The 22,344-nt window shown below is 40.4% G+C and overlaps 1 protein-coding gene across 24 annotated transcripts in view; it reads left to right on the forward strand.

Annotated features, from left to right (window-relative positions):
• Positions 1–22,344, forward strand: part of ank2b (ankyrin 2b, neuronal) — a 249,205-nt gene that overhangs the window by 170,460 nt on the left and 56,401 nt on the right. For 20 of the 24 annotated variants that reach the window (XM_044182976.1, XM_044182975.1, XM_044182970.1 and 17 more), the window contains 15 exons: positions 872–970; positions 1,177–1,275; positions 2,320–2,505; positions 7,106–7,129; positions 8,583–8,591; positions 9,216–9,314; positions 12,920–13,018; positions 13,759–13,857; positions 14,971–15,168; positions 15,383–15,481; positions 16,344–16,442; positions 16,624–16,722; positions 16,848–17,045; positions 19,762–19,860; positions 20,260–20,358. In XM_044182976.1, the coding sequence (XP_044038911.1) occupies positions 872–970; positions 1,177–1,275; positions 2,320–2,505; positions 7,106–7,129; positions 8,583–8,591; positions 9,216–9,314; positions 12,920–13,018; positions 13,759–13,857; positions 14,971–15,168; positions 15,383–15,481; positions 16,344–16,442; positions 16,624–16,722; positions 16,848–17,045; positions 19,762–19,860; positions 20,260–20,358 (1,605 nt within the window). The remainder of the gene's footprint in view (positions 1–871; positions 971–1,176; positions 1,276–2,319; positions 2,506–7,105; positions 7,130–8,582; positions 8,592–9,215; positions 9,315–12,919; positions 13,019–13,758; positions 13,858–14,970; positions 15,169–15,382; positions 15,482–16,343; positions 16,443–16,623; positions 16,723–16,847; positions 17,046–19,761; positions 19,861–20,259; positions 20,359–22,344) is intronic. The other 4 variants (XM_044182960.1, XM_044182965.1, XM_044182977.1 and 1 more) reach the window with 1 other exon arrangement.

The raw sequence follows: 22,344 nt of genomic DNA on the forward strand, positions 1-22,344 counted from the left end.
GGTTTTGATATTTCATGTCACTGTGATTTTAATACACTCACATGACCAAATATTAATCTAAAATGCTAGTTTGATATACCAAAGCTCTTTATCGTTGTTGATGTCACTGAGAATCGCAGCTGCATACTCTCCTGTTCAATCATACAGACCGTCAGCAGGTCCATCATAATAGATTTTATGTAGCTACAGAAAGCATGGTTCACAACCAACAGACTTTTATTTTAACTTTATTCACCAGAACGTCAAATATGTCATGCTGTGTACAGTATAACAATGCTCAAGACATCACTCATTGCAGTGTGATACAGCTTTAGTGAAGCACTGACACAAGAACATGAAACTTGAAACCTACATTGTTTACATCCATGTCTACTAGCTAACAGTCTTCTTCGTCCCTGCCTGTGCACCTAAATTGCACTCAGGAGTATAACAGACAAGCTATTTTCCTGTACTAAACACAGTGTCAGGATGTATTTGTGCCCTGTTAAATGCATATACATACTACAAAACAGTCGCATTGTGCTGGATGATCGGAGAGGGATCAACCTATGTGCAACTGAATCATCTGACGGACTGATTTCAGATTCTACTCTCAACCACAACTGTATTGGTAATAGATTAATTAGCCTAAGACTAGGACTCATAAATACTGAAAGTGCTGTTCATTATTGCAGAGCATCACTTCACAGCTGAACTGTTTAAAATTCAGCCATAAGTATAAGGTTAGGTTAATAAGGTTAGGTCATAAAGAAAAATATTGTTATGAAGTGTGGCACCTCGTATTGGTAATCATATTTTGTTAAGGAAATAGGTTATAGGTTACAAGGAAATACTTCTTCTCATTGTCCTTTTATGTTTTCTGTTATTCCAGAAAGGAAACACAGCACTTCACATATCCTCACTAGCTGGTCAGGCTGACGTAGTGAAGATCCTGGTCAAACGAGGAGCTGACATCAACGCACAGTCTCAGGTGAGCCTGGGCACTCTGCTGATGGTGCTGTTGTCCTCTAAAAAGTCATTGACAATAGCACCTCTTACTACTCATCACTAATATCATGTTAGAGAGGCAAGGGTTTATTTTGGACTTTGTTTTGTTGAGTTAACAGTAGATAGTAAAGATTTTTTTCATGACCAGTAGTTTATTGGTAACTTCTTGTGTTCGCTTGTGTGCTGTAGAATGGATTCACTCCTTTGTACATGGCTGCCCAGGAGAATCACCTAGATGTGGTGCGGTACCTTCTGGAGAATGGAGGCAACCAGAGCACTGCTACAGAGGTGAGAGAAGTGTGTGTGTGCAATAGTTTCAGAAACAGTTTATGTACTGTGTTTAATAGGACAGTGACATAGGACAATCCATCCAGGAGATGACGAGACATTCCACTCTGCATGAAAAATGTCAACATGCTAGTAGCGCTAGAGGAAAATTATGGGACCACCAAAGTCGTTGGGACACAGCGTCTGGGAATCATGATGTCTGTACAAAATTTAGTCCAGAAAAATAGTCCATCCAGTATTTGTCAAGGGCCTAATGACTGACCGACATTACCCTCTAGCATGACTAAAAAAGCTAGCAAATGTTGTCTTAATCACTCTTTTACATGTTAAGATATTTCACTGAATAATTGAACACTTTGACCTGATGATGGTGCTACATGAAAAGTCAGGGGATCACCAAACTTATCAGGGTTCATCTTCTGGGGACAATGAATATCTGTACAAAATTTCATGGCAATCTATCCCGTATTTGTCAAGACATTTAAGTTTGGACCAAAGTTGTTGACTGAGTGACCGATGAACATTGACACGCCACTACTAGCATGGCTAAAAAAGCATTTTTTTGATCACTGTTAACCCATCATCAATGAAATTTCCCACACAGAAGTTTCATATTTAGAACCTATCTTGGCTCAAACAGCATAGTCCCTCCCTGTCTTGGTAGGCATTTAATTTGAAACATATGCAGGAAGTAGTATATTTAATTGATGGTAGCTTAACAGTGATAAAAAAAATGGCAAAGTAGAAACGATTGGAAATAATCAGTGAATACAAACTGTATTGGTGTTAAAAAGGAAAACTCAAGGCAATAGAGTGGTGAGTATGACAAGACTCTGTTTTGATGGAATTAGTGCTAATGTACACAGTACTGAATTTATCATCTAAAACATTTCTGATTACAGTCATATTATGTAGTATCATATTAAATATTGTAGCATCACTTTGCTAGACATTGCCAGATTAAGGATTCTTGGAAATGAAATGTAGCTTATCCTCTTAACCTTTCTTCTCCTCTACCTTCTCTTCCCTGTCTTCTTCATCCAGGATGGCTTCACCCCTCTGGCCATTGCCCTTCAGCAGGGCCACAACCAGGTGGTTTCTATCTTACTGGAGAACGATACTAAAGGCAAGGTCCGCCTTCCTGCGTTGCACATTGCTGCCCGCAAGGATGACACCAAGTCAGCCGCCCTGCTCCTCCAGAACGACCACAACGCTGATGTCCAGTCGAAGGTATGCCCGTAGCACCGTTTGACTCCAAAGGATTGGCATGTGTGGAAGTCAAGCTAAAGTGGTTCTACGCATTTGTGCCAGTGTGTCCATACTATGTGTGGTTATGAGGACTTTGAAGTCTATGAAGTATATGAAGCTGTTGTGGATCTGGTGTAGGATCTGGTGATATTTGAGGTACCGAATGCAGAAGGTAAAGCGCTGAAAACCAGTCTAGCTTTCTTTCAAATATCAATGATGTTAGCATACTAACAGTGGGTTCACCCATGGGTCCTATAAGAGTCTTTGGATGGAAAGACCTTGTTTACATCTGCTATTAAAATGTGATCTGTATCTGGATAAGTTATCCTGATAATCATCAATCTGATCACACAGTTCTCATTACATCCTATCTTCATAATCACAGGGTCTAATTTTTCTTGCTCAGTATGCAAAGTAGGTGAGTAGGTAGAAAGCTGGCGACAAACACTTACATGGAAGGTGATGTTACAGTCCAATTGTGTGGACTTCTAAAGTGTGGGCTGTGCTGTAGTTGTTGTATTGACATTACTGCCAGTGGTGATGATGTTAGTACCCACAGTGATGAGGTTGCTACCAACAGTGATGATCGCTCAGCCCATAGCGATGGACTTCCTGCTTACCGGGAGTCTTGACGTTTCTATACACAAATGTAATGTGTGGGAAAACATTTCTAACTACGTTTATGATAGTTCTAACCACTGTGGTGACTGGCCCACAGCGATGAGATATTTTCATGCCAGGATTATGTTTCTTTCCACAGTCATGACATTTCTAGCCATTACAAAGATTTCTATATCTGAAATGTTTCTACTTGTGATATGATGTTTCTTTCCCCATAGATGACAATATTTCTACCCACAGTGACATGCATTTGCCCTTAATTCCAATGTTTTTACCCAGTTGGCATCATCATTTGACAGTCTTGATATGCCACCATCATGGCATGTCATTGAACAAATCAGTACAGCATTACTCAACATTGTCTTTTCAACATTTTAAATATGTTGCAAATCATATTCAGTCCTACCCAGGTTCCATGGGTGGAAGCCCTGTAATAGTCAGTGGCAACGTCACAGGATCAGGTGTAAGGTGCAGCAGTAAGAAAAAAGAGGCTGTCCACATCAGAAAAACGTCAGCATTGGTAGTTTGGCCAAACACTTAGAACAAGTGACCGCTTGTGGTTGTACTAATAACGACAGGTGTCGCTGGATGTTGTTGTAGCGCCCCAAAACCTCTTGTTGGAGGTGGAGGGTCAACAAAGCGTGAAACTTTGACTCCGTGCTGTCTCCTAACAGTCTAGAGGTGTTCAGTATATGTACGAACAAATCTTTAACACGGAATCTTCAAGCTGAAGTGACTATAATGAATCATGTTACTGACCGAATCAGGAGCTTTTAGCAGTGCTGCTCCCCTTACTGGTGGCTAAAACTCCTTTGTCAGTTACTTCCTGGTTAAAGCTTATTGACAGAGCATGAAAGCTTCATATAACTGTAAATACTTGGAAATAGGTGGCTGCTGAGCTATTAACCTTATAAACAGTGCTTTTAAACACCTAGTTTTGTACTGAACCAGCAACAGACTGTACTTACTACTGAACTGTAAAGAAGCTGTGCCAAACATCACAGTGTGTGCATTGATGTACCATTAAGCAGGGATGTGATCACTTAGCTTAGAAAAAAATTAACAAACTACATCATCAGTGACTACGAATCTTTGAACTGAACTGAATGAAACAATTCCAGTCAGCAGAGTGATTAATATACCTCTACATTGGCATTAGTCAACATTGGCTTATTTTGACCATGACCACAAGCTTTCCTAAATCTTAACCAAGTAGTTGTAGTTGCCTAAACTTAACCACATATTAACCATAGAGGTGACAGATCAGTAAGTTCTCATACGAATGTTTTTTTATGGTTATTTAACGGTTTTGGAAGTCACTGACAAACAAGGATGTCCTGACAGTAGGGGTGCCAGATCAGAAAACACTCATTAGGGTTGTTTTGGAAGGCAACGATAACCTTTTGTTGTTTCGTCTGGAAGACTTGTTGGGAAAAAAAACAGGAGTGGGAAAGACAGGAAAGAAAATTCACTCTTGTGTTGCAGTTATCACAAGTTTTTCCTCATCCAGATAAATATCCAGATACCACTCACAGCAGGTGTAAACAGGGTCACCTAAAATATATATGTATGATATAGTGTGTGACAGAAGACCACTAACTAATCGTGATGTACCTTTCCTACGAAAATGTATACGTGTGTATAGTGTGTTTGTGTCTACATCTGTCGGTCTATGCACCTCTCTCTTTCTCTCTTCCTCTCTCTCATTCAGTGTCTATGTGCCTGCCACGTCACTCCTGGTCCTGCCACTAACTGGGTCTCTCCCTCTCTTTCCTTCCTCTCTTTAAATGCTACTCCTCACACATTTCCCCCATCACCCCTCCTACCTCGCTGCACCGGTGTCTAAGTGTAGCACTGTCCACTGCATGGAGTGTGCCACTGTCTGCAGGTTGTATGGTGGTGATATTAAAGGCTGCATGCTACCACTGGGGTATTTAGGGATGGGAGGGGTTGACGTGTCAGTCCGGTATTGGTGGGAATTCACTGTTCAATTTTTAGATATGACTGTTCCTCTGATACCGGATAGCGGCTTTAAGTGACGTGGCTAGAGTGAAGATGATTTACTGCACTACACAGTTGTTTATCAGTCTTCCTGAATGTTAAATATTGCTTCTACAATGTAATTATGTTGTTATGTAACAAAACACAGTGGAGGCAGCTCAGAGTATATGCATGCATTTAGTATAATGCCATATGTGGTTCAGCTGTTGTAATGCAGCTCTGCTTAATATGAGTCATAAGAAAGGCCCAGAGGAGAACAGCAGCATGTACAATCGCACTCAAACACATGTACACGTAAAACACATACACACAGGCCACAGTTCTAATCACAGACCTTGGGAAAGCAGTCCAGTGACAGCTATCTGAAATGGTCAGCTTAGTCTCTTAGTCTCAGTTCACTAAACCAAGATTGTAGCCATCAGACTGTTCTGTTATAATCAATTAAGACACTGTTAAATAAACCCCTCAAGGGATAGCAATAACACATTATAACTAGGGTCTTATGTTAGTAGTTTTGGCCATTGGTAATAATAATATAGCAGCGACATTGGTAAAAGAAGTCCAACGGGGTGAGAATCACAAGCAGAAACACATTCAGACGGGTTGTATACAAACCCCCCGGTTAGCCAAGCTAACTAAACACTTCCTGTTTTTACTTAATCTAGCTAAACGGTTAGCTTGTTTACAACCTGTCTGATTCTCTGGCTGCTTGTGTTTCTTGCCCCAACTAAACTGTAGCAATGTTACCGTGTTCTGAGACCTCAGCAATCACTTAGCTGAGTACAATGTTATCATAACCGTCACAAAAGATGACCAAAGCTACAAAAATAAGACCCAAGTTGTAACAAAGCGGAATTATCCTTTAAAGGGAGACTAAGTTTTGCTAAACAGAAGTGGCAATTACAGCATAATGGCACATTGACATTTCCCTAGTCCTATTACTACTTGTTTTCCTTTTGTAATAAAACCATTAAAATGTTTATCTGTGACATGCTTAAATGTAGCTAGCTAAAGTTTGCTAACATTAGCCACCATTAGCTACTGGTCATTCCAGACCAAGTAAGCCTGTAACACCCTCAGTGTATTTAAATGAACAAGGGTTCATTTTATTTCTTATGAATTCAACTTTTAATTTTTAAGAGGACGAATGTGTTATTTCTTCTGTAAAAGTTAAATAGGCTCGCTTTAATGAAACTCTGGGGACAGTGGGAGCTAGTTTAACAAATCCAAAGAACTGCAAAGCTTTCACCAAATCAGCAAAGAGCGAGCAGGTCGTTCATTTAGTGGCTGAGTACCCACTTTGCTGATGTAATAGTACATCTTTTTTTTTGTTAATTTCTTATTGTTTCTTGCAATGCATTACAAAGTTGTGTAGTGAAGACAAACAATTTGGCGATTTATCAATTAATTGATCCACGTAAGAATTATCAACAGCAATTTTATTATTTAACTCATTTATCAAGCAAAAATGTCAAATATTTGCTGGTTCCAGCTTCTTAAGTGTGATGATTTTCTACTTTGTGTCTACGTTTTATGTCTTTGTAACTTGAATATCTGTGGATAGTCGTTGGTTGGTTGTGGAAAAAAAGACATTTGAAGACGTCACTTTGGACTTGTTGCAATGAGCATTGTTCACTATTCACAATTTTAGACCAAACAGTTAATCACAAAACAAATGACAGATGAATCGATAATGAAAAACATTAGTCGTTAACTAAATCATTAGCTGCATCCCCACAAGTCGTTAGGCTTTGACATACATCACCTCTGTGTGAACTGGACATCAGCTGTACTGAGAGCACATTAAAGGGAAGTGACCCACCCCAGCCACGTCGCCTGCCAGTTTAGTATCTGACTGCACAGCTGCTTCTGAGCTACTGTGCATCCGCCTACAGTGCAGTAATGTGTTATACAAGCCTAACTGAACTGATCTTTCCCTCCCTCATTCCTCCTGCTTCAGATGATGGTCAATAGGACTACTGAGGTATTCACACGCTCCTTTAATTCTCCTCAGATTCACTATACAGTCCCATCCCTTTGTTATTTCTCTTTCCTTCTACTATGTATTTATTTCACTTCCACAGCACTGCATGGTGTAAATAAAGAATCTATTGGTTCATTTTACACTTCCCACAGTTTCTGTTGGTTTGGTATAATAAGAGGTCAACATGCACGGCTGACACGAATGGCCAAGCTACTGCCGTGTGTCCTGCGCTCAGGCACTGCACACACTCTGCTTATCTTAAGATTTTTTTTATTCATACTCTGTCTATATGCATTTTCATTATTTTTTTCCAGTTTATAATCAATTTATCACCGGTTCAGAAAGCCCCTTTTGTTTTTGTCATATGTGACCTTCTATACATTTAGAAATACCTCTAAACAACAACATTCTTGAGATGTACAGTTTGTTTTTAAATTATTACATTTTCTTCCTGCAAAGTTTTGATTTGATGAATACTGTGCTGATGCATTTTGGAACATCTATGAATGTATATTTTCTTGTATTGTATTACTGTAATTTTGTCTGTTTATGTCATGTTGCATGTAGTTTAAAACAGTATTGGTTAAATGATTGCAAATATTACAATATACTGCATACGATATAATTCCTTACATGTGGGAGCCCAGTGCTGCCAAAATAAAAATTTAATAATTTTATCAAATTGAAATTGTATTTTCCATCCGTGTCCCCATGATATATGACAAAATTGAAATTAAAAAGATGAAAATCAGATTTTTATTTTCATATTTGAAAATGCATAAATACTGGCAAAACAAAAACCTTATTGACCAATTATTTTCCGTGTACTCCAAAGCATAACACTGCCAGAATGCTCACAAAATTGAATGTAAAGTTGATTTTTGTTTTCATTTTCAAATGGGCAGACAATGTGCAACCTACATGATCTTGAAAATGCTAACTTTTGTCAAAACCTTTGTTAAAATCTGTCCAGAAGTGTTTTGCTTTGGAGTAAACTAAAAATGATTTGTCATTTCATTTTTTCAGTTTTCATTTTGGCATTAATTATGCATTTTCAAAGATGAAAATTAAAATGCACAGTAGTTTTTTCCTAACATATTTAATGGACACACAAATGGAAAATTGAAATTGATGAAATTATTTTATTTTAATATTGTCGGTCCTGGTCTTCCACACGTAAGAGCTTCCTGATCAAGTATTTAAAATGCATGCTTTTCTATAGAAGATACAAACAATGCTAATCAATAATGGCATGGGAACCTTATAAAGCTTTACAAATATGACTTGCTTGGCCAAAGACGTGGCACTGAATAGCATGTTGCATCCACGCTACCTTAATTTGCACCATTCTAAGCTTTTGACTGTGTAAAGTTTTTAAACCATCACGTTAGTCACTGTATTCTTCACACTTATGTAAACAACTTTTTCACATTAAATCGGACCACACTTACAGAATGGCAAGGTAAGGCAAGAATTTCACAACTACTGCAACCTGCTCTGCAATCTCTAACTTTTCTCATATATTTCTCATTGCTAACTCTAATAGTTCTATGATGTACAGTTAACATAGTGCACTTTGGTGTTGATCAGAAATGTACCCTCTTCGTTATGCGCCACTATGATTTTATTATAATTTGGTGTTGTTTGGGTAGCTAATATTGTTTGTCCATCTTCATGTCAATCTTGATGACAATCTGTGTGTACTGTACATCTATTTGTTCTGCTTTTGTTTTTGTTCTTTTCATTTCAAATTGTTTTTTGAAGCAGAGGAAAAGCCTTCCTTTACTTTTGTTTTTGTGGTTGATAACTTGCATGGAAGTGACGTGTCTGAGTGTGTTTTGGGGTTGTGTGTATGGGTGCTACATATTCTGACTTGAATATTTTCAAAAATTTCGATTTTTTTACCTTTCCATTTTCTTTGCTTTGAGTTTAGTTTTTGTTCACATGTGATGCTTAATGCGACTGCTGCATGCTGGGAAGCCCAAAGAGAAACGAGTCAAAGTTCATGAAGGACATGAAGTAAAGGCTAATGTCTGACCTCTCTCCTCCTCTCTGTGTGTCTGTCATTTTCCTGTCTGTCTTCCAGAGTGGATTCACCCCCCTGCATATCGCTGCCCACTATGGCAATGTCAACGTGGCCACCCTCCTGCTGAACCGAGGGGCAGCAGTCGACTTCACGGCAAGGGTGGGATTCCACACTCATAAGCACAGTTATTTGGGTCTGATAAGTGCATTGAAAGGGACTATAATTCTACTGAAACGCTTCTGCACAATGTTGTTGGCTACTGAATCTCATTAGCTATTAAGAAAACATATTCAAATGAGCAAACAAATTGAAAACATTTGACCATTTTCAGCCCAGTGTTCCTAGCAGTCATATTCATATGAATTCATTTGCATCTTGTGCAAACATTCAGTGACAATGGAGGTAGCAGTGTGTCCTTTTTGTTGAGAGAAGGAAAGTAAGGGTGTGGATGGTCAGTGTGATCGATGGGCATGTAGGGCGTTTGACTTTCATGCAGGAGACCAAAGTTCTTGTTCCGTCACAATCCATCAGTTGATGATGGCTGTTGTCAACAGAAACACCTATCTTTCCCTAACCTTAGCCAAGTGATGTAGTTGCCTAGACCTAACCCTAACCCCTGCAGCATCTTTTTATCTGATTATTTTGACCCGCAGTCCACCCTCACCTTAACTATTACTCCCCTCGAGTTGAAGCAAAGGCTCAGGTCGTTCTTGATTTTTAACAGACATTTATTCGGACACGAGTCTTCAACATGTCTTGTACATGTTAGTCTTACAGCCCTTTTTATGTCCCAACAATGCCGTCAAAACTATGAAAGGAAATAAGTAAAACTTAAATTAACCCTCTAAATGTGGTGTTTTACACATAATAATAAACGAAAAATACATACAAAATGAATAAATAAAATGCACATTCAATACATAAGAAAATACACTTAACTGACTAATTATACATTAACACACGGTCACATACGGCAAAGCAATTAACACAATAAAATACATACCTCATTGGCCTCTCTAATTCAAGAGGAATAAACTTGGAGGGTTACAGTTTCTTCTTCTTTAAACAAAAAGACAATATAACTTCTTAGCACTTCTTATAGGCATAACTCTTGCAGACATGTCATGCGTACAGCACCTCATGTGCTCTTCTACATGTAGTGCACCGGAACAAATATCCTGATAGCAGCAATTAAATAATTCCCTAGCGGAACAAAAGGAAATAGGTTCCCCCTTTTTCTATAGTTTTAAAAATGTATTACTTATTCTAATGGTTATTTTGAAGATTTTAACTATTTATTGACCTTTTAACTATAAAGTGCATTTTATGAACTACAATATAGGAGAGTTGCCTCTGACGGCAGCTACATTAACCATCTTCGCCCCGGGACAATACCGATGGCCTGGGTGGCCCTGACCTCGTCCATCTTCGTCTTGGATGTTGGCTTTTCTTTCTGGCTTTGGCTAATCTCTTTACCACCAGTCTGCTTTAACCCCAGCCATCTTTGCTTGAATGCCTAACCCCAGCTGGGTTCACCTTGGGCACGCCGCTGTCTCCTGCACTCTCCTTCTCTGATTTCTCTGCTCCCTTGCCACTTTGTAGTTTTAGGGCTCCTCTTGGCTGAATGGGGATCGATATTATGTGTGGAGTCTTAAGGGACATACACATACCTGTGCCTTGCCTTTTACTACCTATTCCAAACTGCCTAGTCAATGGATTCGGGTGGGAGGAGCCATTGAGAATCTCTAACCTAAACCTACCCCTTACCCCCCAACCTTAACCACATGTATTAGTTGCCTAACACCGTGTCGAGCCATGTTTTCAGTCGTCTGACATAACAGATATGCTTCAGTTTTAATTAATCCAGCTGTCTACACAGGCTGCATTACTTGCGCTATACACAAATAAACGTGACCCGAAGCATATTTTTACACTTCAAGTCTTATTGTCCTACGTTTCACGCGCGTAACTGCAGTGATTGTGTGTTGGACTCTGAACGCTGCAAAAACGCAGGGGTCCTGCACTCAATACTGTGCCTGAACACATCCTGTGAAGACACAGACTGAGCAGTGAAGCTGCTGCTGCTGCTGATATGCTAACGTGCTGCTCACACTTAACCTCCTGTGCAGACACGGTGTAACCATACCTTAGTTGCCATGCACAGATATTGTAGAAATAAATCATTTCAAAAACGTTGTCATTGAACATAATCCGGGCTTTTGCATTGCATACAGAAAGATACTTCAAATAGGAAAACAAAAGCAAACACAGAAACGCTGCAAGTCATACACAACATAATGGAAGTTTCTGGGGGACACTAAAACTGATTAACATGCTAGTAAAATGCTAACACAACTGTATACCCAATATCATCAGTAATATTGGAATCACACAAACTGAATGGTAAAACTAAAGTAAACATTGTTAGCTCATTTTTCAACATTATTTATGAGTGGTTGGCTTCTGCAAATCACGCATTGCATGTTTGGAAGTTTTTAGGGTTTTTTTCTGTATTTCCATTGCCTTTCTTAATGCAGCGCATGTGTTGTCACATTGGTGAAGATTTTGTTCTTTTTTTAAACGTGTTGCTGAACTACACAGTTAGCAAATCCAGAGCTCTTATTCCTTGTATCCCCCCTGTCATCCTTTTCTCCTGAGCCTTGTCATTGTGTGTGGGCTCCAAGATCTACTCACACACACAGAGGAAGTCCTCTTCAAGTCGTCTTTTCATGGATCAAGACACAACCCAGACAGAGTGGTTTTAACTGAGGCTTACTCAGCACTACACTTTCATTTCAGATGTGTATTTTGTCCCTTTAATCAATATCATCTAGAAAACAAGTTCAGATGTCCTATTCTTAGCCATGTGAGCAGTGTGGATAAAAATAGCTCTCCTCTCACTTTGCACTCTGCAAAATATATGGAGTTCAGAAACATTTCTCCTAAGCCTCATGGGATTGTTTGTGTGCTGACCAAGGAGGTTGCAGAGATTTGAAATCCTATGTGGTTAAAAGGTTTGAGAGAATGCACTCAGCCTCTGTCTGTATGAAGCATACCATCCTCCAGTTTGAGACAGCTTCAGACTCTACTGGTTCAAGGTGAAATTATTACTAAACTAAAGTTTCTTTAACAAGTGCAGGTCAATTGGGTCTGGACAAAAATCTTTTATAGTGCCGAAGAGCATTTCAACAAAACAAGAAAACCTACTTTCAGACCACTTTACCACTTTAAGAGCCCTCAACATAGAAATGAAAAGCACAAGATGTAACATTCAAATGCTAATATATTGTATTTTAAAATAAAACATGTTTAATGAGTTAGTTGATTAGTTAATTGTTTCAAGAGGGAATACTCAATAATTGGTGTCTGCTATTTTATTTCATGTGAACTGTCTTTACCTTTTTAAATTAAATACAAAACTGTAAATACAATTTTGCTAGTTGTATATTTGTATTGTATAATGTATATGTTATTGTATTACTTGTTACTTTTGAATATGGTACATATTATTGGTTATTATTTATTTTGAAGGGGATTTTAGTTAATTATGAGATTTCACTTTAAATTGTTGTTTTATATATGATTTACATTTTTAAATGAGTTACTATAACATTCACCTCTCATATACAACAGTATGATACCGTATGAGTGTGGAGTCAGTTTCAATATTAGTAACCTTTTCATGAATACTCAGAAATTAAGATATTTTTAATATCTAAGACAAAATGCATGTCACTAAAGAGTCATTGTTCTCCCCCCGGTAGAATGGGATTACTCCTCTACATGTGGCGTCCAAGCGTGGCAACACTAACATGGTTGGCCTGTTGCTGGAGCGAGGCTCTCAGATTGATGCTAAAACAAGGGTGAGTATCAAAACAGAACTATGGTAATGGCATCTTAGTTGTGAATTGTAGGGGCGGCAGTAGCTCAATCCGTGTGGACTTGGCCTGGCAACCTGAGGGTGGCCGGTTCAAGTCTGTGGTGCCCTTGAGCAAGGCACCAAACCCCTAACTGCTCAGGGCACCTGACTTTGTGGCAGCTCTGACGCCTCTCCATACATTAATGCATGTGTATGGGAGTGAAAAAAATGTCATTTCCCCTAAAGGGATTAATAAAGTATGTTTTCTTTTCCTTTAGACTGAACACGCTGATTAAAAGGGAATTTGTCTCCAAACCACAGCATAGTGTAACTTGGTCAAGCCCATTCCTCCACACTTGTTACCGATGGAACAACAACAGATGTGAATATGAGCTTAATGCTGTTGTTTTCAGTTCAGCTGGACCTCAGTGGACATCCTGACCTCTGCTTGGTGTTATTTTGATGTGTGCCAGCTAGCAGGGCAGTTGTGTTATTAGCTATATTTGATTTTAGCCAATGCAAACAACATCCAGCCTGGGTTATTCACTGGCTACATCTGCATGAAGGGAGTAACCCTGCTATGTTACAGCAGCTGTAGTATTTTTCAGGTTAAGCCATTGACTTGGTTAACCAACTTGGTTAAAAAGAGGACTTCTGACATCAGTAAAGTTGTTCTTTAGCCTCCAACCGGGTCACTGTCAGCATGTACTGAATGACTATGTGACATTTCTGTGTGTTCTGTAGGATGGGCTGACTCCCCTTCACTGCGCGGCTCGGAGTGGACATGATACCTCTGTGGAGCTGCTGCTGGAGAGAGGAGCACCCTTGCTGGCCAGGACCAAGGTATGTCCCAGTTAACTTTTTAAAAAACATATGTCATATTAGCTGGGTAACAGATTCAAAATAGTGAGTGTACAGTCATCACCCTCCTCTAAGTTAGAATTTCCCAAATAAAGTAGTCTAGTACATATTGTATATAGGCTGTGTCAGACTGTATCTATAGGCTTTGGACTTCTTTGTGGTGCGGTCAAGAACCATTTAAACCAACAACTTTTTGGGAAATACACTCGTTTGTAATTTTACCCAAGTCAGATGAGAAGATTGAATGCAATGTCATCTTTATATAACCAATACAAAGGTTTATTTAACCAATGTAGAACTAGAGATAGAAATATAAGACACTGTGGTTTTAAAAGCAGTTTATCTATCTATGATGCTATCATCATCACAGCGTCATGTTCATATAGAGTAGTAAGGTTACTGTTGGAACTCCACTGTGAACAAATCCCAGGTGACTAGGATAGCTCTGTTCCCCTTAGTTCCCCTGCTTCCAGTCTTTGTGCTAAGCTAGGCTAAAAATGCCCAATACCTATTATATCTCTGTATTTTATCAATGTTCTCATCTGATCCTGGGTGCGACAGCATTTTAAGTCTAAAATGCTCCATTTCAAGTTTCAGTATTCAAATAAAAACAAAGCGCTTTAAAGCTGCATTAATCCGTTTTGAACATCACAGACACATTTGACACATTATGGCCTTAGAAGGTTGATATCGCTAACGTGTTAGCAGTTGCCTGTTTACACATCCAGCAGACACAGAGCAACAACAGCATTCATTTGCAGTGGTATTTGTGTCCACCTGATGAATGTGAGTCCAATATTCACTCTCCTTTTAGCTCTGCTTTCATCAACTTTGATCAACTCCTGAGAAAAATATCTGGCTCTTCAGCGGCTAAATGCTCCACTATGTTCACCAGCTAGTTGCTAACTAATATAATATAAAAAGAGGCACACTCTTAAACTGATTTCTCAGAAGGTTCTTTCAGTAATCATGGTTTCATGTACATCCAGGACAGTGATCTAAGAAACAGTGTTGTATTTACAGTACACAGCCACACAGTCAAGCCTCCTACCATGGATCTCCATCAAACTAAATGACCTCTCTTTCACATATTAGAACGGGCTGTCTCCTCTTCACATGGCGGCGCAAGGCGACCACGTCGAATGCGTCAAACACCTTCTGCAGCACAAGGCTCCTGTTGATGATGTCACGTTGGACTACCTGACAGCGTTACATGTGGCAGCTCACTGCGGTCACTACAGAGTCACTAAACTGCTGCTGGACAAGAGGGCCAACCCCAACGCCAGGGCACTGGTACGATACACAGATATCATGTGACTAACAATCCTCCTGTGGAAATTCAACCAGTTATTAGATACAAGTCAAAAGGACAGTCTAGTCAAGCTATACATATAGACTCAGCAGGCTCCAATGATTAAGGTGAACATTTCGTTATGTTAAATATTGTTTGGGTTCGTCCTTTACTGTGTGTGCGTGTGTGTGTGTGTGCTCCACGTTTCCTCGACAGAATGGCTTCACTCCGCTGCACATAGCCTGTAAGAAGAACCGAGTGAAAGTGATGGAGCTGCTGGTAAAGTATGGAGCCTCTATCCAGGCCATTACAGAGGTACGTCACACACCTGGCCAGGACGCGGTGCTTTTGTCCAGTTAGGTTTAGAAAGGGTTGACATCAAGACATCAAAATGACATCAAGCTGTTTTCTCAATGGCATAATAGCTGGGACAATAATAAGATTAATGGGATTAATGTGGACAAGCTGGGACATAAATATAAAGGTCATTATTTGGCTAATTATTAATTGTCTAATCTGATCAACATCAAAGATGCTCCCTTTTATGCTCTTTTCATAATAATTGCATAGCATAGAAGGAGACAGTGGACATTAGAGCAGATATAGAAATTACATGATAGAGGTACAAACTTGGAAAGTGGTCGATGTAATGGACTGTTTAACTGAAAACAACTTCTGTTTGACTAAATTACTAAACGATATGGATGTCCAACTAAATCACATTGGTCATTTCATTCATTTAAGTATTCATCTATTTAACAGTTTTTCCCTCTTTTGTTTTTGGTAATTCTTTAGCATACTTAGTACCTTTTATTTAAAACTTTTCATATCTATTATTTTCATTCCTCCTTTTGTAATACAAATATATATATAATATTGCAAGAATGAAGAAAACAAACTACAAAGTGTAAGCAACTGGAAATTAACTTGTACACTCTTGCATTAAAGTACTTATCTAAAAAAAAAAGTCAGTCAGTTCCTTTATCTTGTATGTTGGTTTTTGAATAGTGTTCCCTGCCAGTTGTGTTGGCAACTCTGCTCCAGGGAAAGTAGCCATTGGCTGGCCATAAATCGCTAGAAATTGCCAGATGACATCATGTACTATTTTGCATATTAAGTTTGATGAGCTCTCCTTGAATTACAAATGTATGTTTGACATGACATTTTATGTGTCCAGTCTGGTTTGACTCCCATCCACGTAGCAGCCTTCATGGGCCACCTGAACATCGTCCTGCTGCTGCTGCAGAACGGAGCCTCGCCCGACGTCAGCAATATTGTGAGTGATGGGACACAAGCCAATCAGAGAGAGGGAAAGTGACAGATGTCATTTTGTTATTTTTAAGTGAGAAAAAAATATTACAATGGCTGGTCAGCTAGATTAACTATGTGCATATTATAGTCAAATATGTGTGTGTGGACCCTGCTGACCCATATGTTGCCGTATGTTGTGTGGACAGCGTGGGGAAACAGCGCTGCACATGGCAGCCAGGGCAGGTCAGGTGGAGGTGGTCAGATGTCTGCTGAGGAACGGAGCCATGGTGGACGCCAGGGCACGGGTGAGACTGCTGGGTGCTCTCCTAGCACAACAGGGAACACATTTTACTTCAGCATTTTGCCACCATGCAGAATAAGCTGCAATTTTTTTGAAGTGTTAATTCTTTTTCCACTGTGTCATCTTCAGGAGGACCAGACTCCCCTACACATTGCGTCCCGTCTGGGAAAAACAGAGATTGTGCAGCTGCTGCTGCAACACATGGCCCATCCTGATGCTGCCACAACCAATGGCTACACCCCCCTCCACATCTCCGCCAGGGAGGGGCAGGTGGAGACAGCCTCTGTCCTGCTAGAGGCCGGAGCTTCACACTCACTGGCCACCAAGGTGGGTTGAGGAGACATGTTTTGTCTTTAAATTTGAGTACTTGCACACCAACTAACTCGTCAAAGCATGCTAGGAGCATTCAGCATTCAGAATTTCATTCTTTCATTTACTGAGGATCAAAGGCAGCCATGTAAAAGGGTAGTCTATGAGGTTTATATTTCAAGGAATAGTTCAACTTTGTGGGAAATGCACTTATGATTAGAAAATCAATATCAATCTCATGCCTGTGTGTTAAGCACAGTGCGAGAGTCAGGACATGGTTAGCCTAGCTTAGCATAAAGACTTTAAGCAGGGAGAAACAGCTAGCCTGGCTCTGTCCAAAGTTCAAAAATACACCTACCAACACCTCTAAAGCTCACTGATTAATGTTGTACCTCATTTGTTTTATCCAGACACAAACACAACAATTTGTGCTTAAAGGGGGAATTGCATGCTGGAACTATTTTGTGACAAACTAATTCTTCACTTTGGACAGAGCCATGTTAGCAGTTTCTCCCTGCTTCCAGTCTTTCTGCTAAGCTAAGCTATGTTTTATCGCTCACGAATTCAACTTTTCATTTGTAAGTTGAAGACTTGAGTTATTTCTTCTTTCAAATGTGACATAGTCTTGCTTTGACCACAGGGGCAAATTCTGGACTCAAACTGAGGATTCTTCTTTTAAGAACACGTAAAGAAATAGCTGAGTGTGCAGTTAGCCCTCAGTTGATGATGTAAGCCTACTGTACACTTTCCAAGCATAGGGAGCTGCTAGCCATCAGATGCCAGTGTCTGCTAATCCTCAACAAAACAAACAAACATGTATTTTGGGGTCATTTTTTTCTGTACTGCATCTTGCACCCAAGCTGAAATGGCAAGTATCTGGTTACCACAGCAGTACCAAACAGGATATACATTATATACCATAGCAGATAAGAGTAGGACTAATGATGTATGTGTATTACAAAAACAAACAACAAAACAACCCAGTCTGTTGAAAATAATACATCAAATGCACAAATCCAGTTGAGGATGCATCTTAACAGATTAGCAGCTTGGAACAAATGTTCAGTAGCAGATGTACAGATAAAAGAATAGACTAAGTGCAGCTATGATGTAGGTGATGATCCCATGGTGCCCTCAGATAAAGAGGTTACAGTCTCACTGTATGTGCAGGTCTCTGTCTGTTTGACCCACTTTTGATGAATGATTGATGAGGCTGTAAAGCGGCTGCGTTCCTCTGAATTGTGCATGAAGCCTGAACACAGTCAAGTGATTTATCGTCATCACTGTGGAGGTGTTTACCAGAGGAGGCTGCACAGTCACTTTGCATCCAGCCTAGGACAGATTAGTCCTTTAATTCATTCATACACCATTAAAGGGTGAGACAAAGCACTTTCTGATGCAGTGCATCCGTCAGGGTTCAGTGGTTCTCCTCTCTCCCACTCTTGATGTCTTCCTCCTTGGTTTCTCTCTGGGGAGGAAGGGTGTGGCTGTCGCTACGGAAACCAAATCCGGGAAAGTTGTTGTAATGCAAGTATAGACCTTATCCGTGATTGGCTTAGAATATTGTGTTTTTTCCGTGTCTCAGTTAAAGGAAACCCTCTCCTCTCCATCCTGTTTAGTCTTTTTTGTCCAATCACCTTTTGCATCGGATATAATCCAGGGTTTGACAAACAAAGGATTGCTCCCCCCATGGGCAGGGCTGGGCCGTAAACACACTGGTCACGTGGTTTCTGTCAGCGCCAGTCTAGTTCTGTATTTCAAAATAGTTAAAGTGCCCCCTCTGCTGGATGTGAACGTGAAAGTTAAAGGGCTCTATTTAATATTTTTGGTTTAAGGTTACCTAGAATTGCATCAGCACGTCAGCAGGCTGGGAGTTCTTGTTTTATGTCAATAACAAAACAGACACCCATCAGGCCTCAGGGATCCTATCTGATGGGATTTTCTCCCAGGAACACTTAAGGGAAGATTTTAGTTTTATTTTGTATCTTTCAACACAACATTGGATTAAAATAGTCATTTAAATATTTTGTCAAGGGGCGGTTCAAAGCACCAGCGACGAACCACAGCATCCCAGTGTAAATAAAAATCTTTAAATACTCAATCATTGAACACTTTAGGTTAACCCGTACAGATAACTGGTTACCGTGGTTGTAAATGTGAGATCGCTGGCAGCTATTTTTACTCTCTCAGCCTATCACAAGCTGTGTTATTGGGAGGTGAACCCTACAGCTGTGCAAACAAAGATCACATCTCACATGATGCATCTCCAATTCACAAACAAAACTGGTAGGGGCTATGTTTTGGCCCGAGCATTTCCATATCTACCGCGGCGTGTTGGTTCGAAATGTAGCACTTGAAGCAGTGGATGAAGCCGATGTACTCGCACGATTTTTGCGTTGTATCCACATGGGTGAATGCACTCATTGTAAGTCGCTTTGGATAAAAGTGTCAGCTAAACAAATGTAATGTAATGTATAATGGTGAAGACAGCTGATCAGAAACCATTGCAGCATGTTCCCATGATGTATACAATGATAATATGTATGGACATATGCGAATGTAAATGTAAAAAATGCCAGTAGTTGAATGTGTCTGTTTGGTTTGAAAATTTTGATTATTGATGAGGTCTTGTTGGATTTAAGTCGACCTGAGCTAACCTGTGCATAGATATCCAGTATTCACTGTCCTTAAACACATTTCTTAATCTCCCTTCTCCGGTTGTTTGTCTCTACAGAAAGGTTTTACTCCCCTGCATGTGGCCTCCAAGTACGGAAGCCTAGATGTATCCAAGCTTCTGCTGCAGCGTCATGCTCCACCAGATTCTGCTGGGAAGGTATGTATCCAACTTTATCTTTATAGTTTTTACCGTACAATCTATGAGATGTTTCATATGATGTTAAATATGACAAAAAGGAGTTTTTACTAACTAAATGGTGTGTTGCTACTTTTCTGTATTGAGGTTAAATTGACTACAAGAGCACCGGTAAGCCTAGAAAACATAAAACAGATAGCGGGAGCCTTTTTACACCCAGATTCCTGTTTATTTGAATATGTTCGTCTTTGCATCATAATATGGGCCCACTCAGTGGCCCTTCCATCTTTTGCTGCCTAATATAACTCTAATTCTCCTTTAACACTTCCTATTAACTGTGGGTGTATGTGTGGTGTTAATGGCTTGGTGCTGCACTAACTCCTCTTTAATCCATGTGCGCTCACCGTCCATCCCTCACAGAACGGCCTCACCCCGCTCCATGTCGCAGCACATTACGATAACCAGAAGGTGGCACTCCTGCTTTTGGACAAAGGAGCGTCCCCCCACACCATGGCCAAGGTGAGAGTCCACAGTAAAGAGCTGTGGACACTGTGCTCGAGATAGTGGGAGGGCTGAGTGGAAAGTTAATTGTCAAGTGTAAGATGTTACAAGTAGTGGACAGTTTAGCCAGGAGGTTATTTTCTTTCCAATACAATTGTAAAATTAGACTCAAACTCACACCTCTTCTCTCAGTCAAATCTGACCACACAGCCGTCATAAACATCCTGCTCAAATTAGCAGAACTCTTTCCAGTGGTAGCAGTGGAAGTGACAAGCTACTATTGTAACTACTATAATAATATATAAACTGCAAATAACAGCTCTTGCCTCATATTCATCAGATTCACACTTTTTCTTCAGTATCAAAAGTCATCCGATTGTTGTCTGTTTATTCGTTGTTACAGTGCACACAGGCCCTGCAAAGCAGCGGGACTTTTCATGATGAAGATTTGCCAAAATAATAACAGATATAGGCTTAACGGACATAGAGGTGTAGAGTAAGAAAGTTCCATATTCAGACATTCAGCATTAATTGTCAGTACCCTTTTAATAAAATCATCGCTTTTTTAGCAGATTTGCTTGGCTTTTTTAACCTTTATTTATTCAGGGAGGCTTCACTGAGAGCTCACCCTGACCACCCTCACACAGTTACACACATTCACGCCTGGGAGCTGCCTAGTACAACCAGTAGGAGCAGTTAGAGTCAAGGGCACCGCTGACGGGGAGGGCAAGTGCTGCTATTTCACTTCCCCGCCGACCTTTCTTCCCAGTGCAACAGTGCGGCTCACTGATGTGTTTTTAATAGTTTATGGACAATAATGGAGCTCTATGGCTCAGAGGAAGAAGATACACACACAGTACTATATATATATACATACATATATATATAAAAAAAAAAAAAAAAACTTTGTCCTTCACCCTCCGCGGGTGGTCTCGTCCTTCGAGCTCGGGTCCTCTACCAGAGGCCTGGGAGCTTGAGGGTTCTGCACAGTATCTTTGCTGTTCCTAGTACTGCACTCTTCTGGACCGAGATGTCTGGTGTTCTTCCAGGGATCTGCTGTAGCCACTCCTCCAGTTTGGGGGTCACTGCCCCGAGTGCTCTAATGACCACGGGCACCACTGTTGCACTACTATCAAGAAGTCCTACCAATGGCTAGAGCGGGCCGGACTGAAGGACAGCACAGAGGCACTCATCATGGCTGCACAGGAACAGGCCCTGAGTACCAGAGCAATAGAGGCCCAGATCTACCACACCAGACAAGACCCAAGGTGTAGGCTGTGCAAAGAGGCCCCTGAGAAAATCCAGCACATAACTGCAGGGTGTAAGATGCTGGCAGGGAAAGTATACATGGAGCGCCATAACCAAGTGGCTGGCATAGTGTACAGGAACATCTGCACTGAGTATGGACTGGAAACCCCGAGGTCAAAGTGGGAAACACCTCCAAAGGTGGTAGAGAATGACCGAGCCAAGATCCTGTGGGACTTCCAGATTCAGACTGACAGAATGGTAATGGCGAACCAACCAGACATCGTGGTGGTGGACAAACAGCAGAGGAAAGCCGTTGTGGTTGACGTGGCGATACCAAGTGATGGCAACATCAGGAAAAAGGAACATGAGAAACTAGAGAAATACCAAGGGCTCAGAGAAGAGCTGGAGAAGGCTTGGAAGGTGAAGGCGACAGTGGTGCCCGTGGTCATCGGAGCACTCGGGGCAGTGACCTCCAAACTGGAGGAGTGGCTACAGCAGATCCCTGGAAGAACACCAGACATCTCGGTCCAGAAGAGTGCAGTACTAGGAACAGCAAAGATACTGCGCAGAACCCAAAGTTTGAGAACAAAGGTTTTTTTTATATATATGTATATTAGATATATTCATTTTTGGTTTGGCTCTGCACATGGGATTGTTGACAGTGAAAATATAGCCAGCTTTATCCTTTAATACTAATCAAAACTTGGTCAAATGTGTACTGTAGTAATGTGTGTGTGTGTGTGTGTGTGTGTGTGT

The sequence above is a fragment of the Siniperca chuatsi genome, linkage group LG22, assembly GCF_020085105.1.
Source record: "Siniperca chuatsi isolate FFG_IHB_CAS linkage group LG22, ASM2008510v1, whole genome shotgun sequence".
NCBI lineage: Eukaryota > Metazoa > Chordata > Actinopteri > Centrarchiformes > Sinipercidae > Siniperca > Siniperca chuatsi.